We start from the raw sequence: 1,926 nt of genomic DNA on the forward strand, positions 1-1,926 counted from the left end.
TACTTGAGATATTACAACCAATATTTATACACAAACTATAAGATATCTTCCTAGTGGTTACAATGAAACGGAAAACCCATTATATTCTAATAAAGGCTAATAACAACATAACAGCTAAAACACTAATGTATTGTCATTGAAGACCCTTAACTATGGTAACTCCCGTAACCCCTAACAGTGACATATGTCAGTGAGAAAAAAATGAGAATGTCCAAAAAAAAAAAGTTTGAGAGAATGAGGTGGTTTAGGGAGTCCATTGTGGATGCCCTCAGTCACTATGGCCTATGAATATAACGTGGGGCTTGAGGCAAGTAGGAAGGCTACCCTCTTGAACACAATGGTCCTACAATCCATTGAAAGGCAAGCTAGTAGGAACGCACCAGGTTTAAAACATTGGAGAGAACTCTGAATGGAACGCACCAGGTTTTATTAAATTAAAGTAGAGATTCATATGGTTTATATCGACATACATTTAGTTAAGACAGAGTACTATATAGTTTGAAGCCGAAATCACAAAGCACTGCACAAGTTGACATATGCTAAAGCTTGAAAATAGCAGCTCCACTCGAGGGCTTGGAAGCGAAAATATATAGGCCGAGATCATTATTGTTTATGACACCTCTGTCGATCCGCGACTGGTAGAACCGTTCCTGATACAGATTGAACAATAAAATGATATTTAGGTTCAACAACTCCAATAAATCAACAATGGAGAAAAAATCCAATTAAGGATGATGTTAGAGGATATAACCTTTAAGTTAAGGATAAACTCTGGGACAATACTATCCTTTACCAAAGCAACAGCACAGCCACCCCATCCAGCCCCTGTAAGCCTTGCCCCAAGAGCCCCATTCTCCCGACAAATATTTACGAGTTCTTCCAACTCCGGACAGCTAGTTGAGTGAAAAAAGAAAAGACATTGTAAGTGGGTAAGGACCATCTCAAATTACAGATACATGTACGAGTGATAAAAAACTATTGCAATTGTGTCAGTATGCATCTAGATTCCAGGGAGCTGGAAAAGAGAAATTTGTACCTGCACTCATATAACACACTGCAGCTATAGTGGCTCCCATTCATAAGATCGCCAAGGTTCTTTAGCTTATCCTCATCACTGCAAAAATACTTCCGAGTGTTAGAATAAAACCTTTGGGAATGTTCCTACCTCTAACAAGATGTTAAAACACCAGTGCATGTCCATCACAGAGCATGCAGTGCAGTGACCTGTAATTACTATTGACTACAGAATGAACATGAGAGTATAAATTCCTCATTCAAACCAGACAGATCTAAGCTCACTTGAGTATCTCTAAGCTAAAATTTGGAATTCATCAATTTTCAGCATTTTCTAAATGGAACTGTTTCTTTTTTATCTTAAAACGAATGTACTTTTACTGCATCACGGGGAAAGGGGAAAATATCCCATATGAATTAATATAACACACCACTGGCTCTTGTAGCAAAAGTGGGGTATTTCTGTCTAATAAAGGGGTAGAATTTAAAATGGGAAGGCTATTCCCTTCTTGTAGCATACGCAAATTGCCACTTCCTCAACTAATATGCGCACCTTAAATTTGATGATACAGCCTCCTTGAAAGCATGTACCCGCTTGGCTTCAGAGTAGACATGGGAGGCTCTCTGGTCAACAGGAGTTTGTCAAAATTAAAGAAAATTTCCAATTTGAAAGAAAAGAATCAACAGATTTAGTGATAACTTGATATAGGAGACAACAAAAGAAGTACCTGATATAACTTGAAGTGCTTAGCAGCATTCAGCACATTCAAAGAAGATGGAGAAGTTGAGAAGATAGATGGTAGACTTTCCCCAAGGATTTTCTCTATTTCGGTAGTTGTATAAGGTTCTTCTTTTAAATACTCCTGCAGCAAAGACAAAGTGTTATGTTAACTGATAAAGATACTGGAGTGA

General features: G+C 37.9%; 1 protein-coding gene across 1 annotated transcript; it reads right to left on the bottom strand.

Moving 5' to 3' along the window:
- Positions 1–404: 404 nt before the first annotated feature.
- Positions 405–1,885, bottom strand: LOC117614342 (galactokinase). Its single transcript, XM_034343126.1, has 5 exons — positions 1,743–1,885; positions 1,568–1,638; positions 1,037–1,114; positions 752–893; positions 405–650 (listed from the first exon to the last, which is right to left on the bottom strand). Exons 3-5 carry the CDS (start codon positions 1,078–1,080, stop codon positions 540–542), a joined length of 297 nt encoding a protein of 98 aa, XP_034199017.1. The 5' UTR covers positions 1,081–1,114; positions 1,568–1,638; positions 1,743–1,885; the 3' UTR covers positions 405–539.
- Between the last annotated feature and the right edge of the window lie 41 nt (positions 1,886–1,926).

This window comes from Prunus dulcis, chromosome 1 (assembly GCF_902201215.1).
Source record: "Prunus dulcis chromosome 1, ALMONDv2, whole genome shotgun sequence".
In the NCBI taxonomy this organism is placed as follows: domain Eukaryota; kingdom Viridiplantae; phylum Streptophyta; class Magnoliopsida; order Rosales; family Rosaceae; genus Prunus; species Prunus dulcis.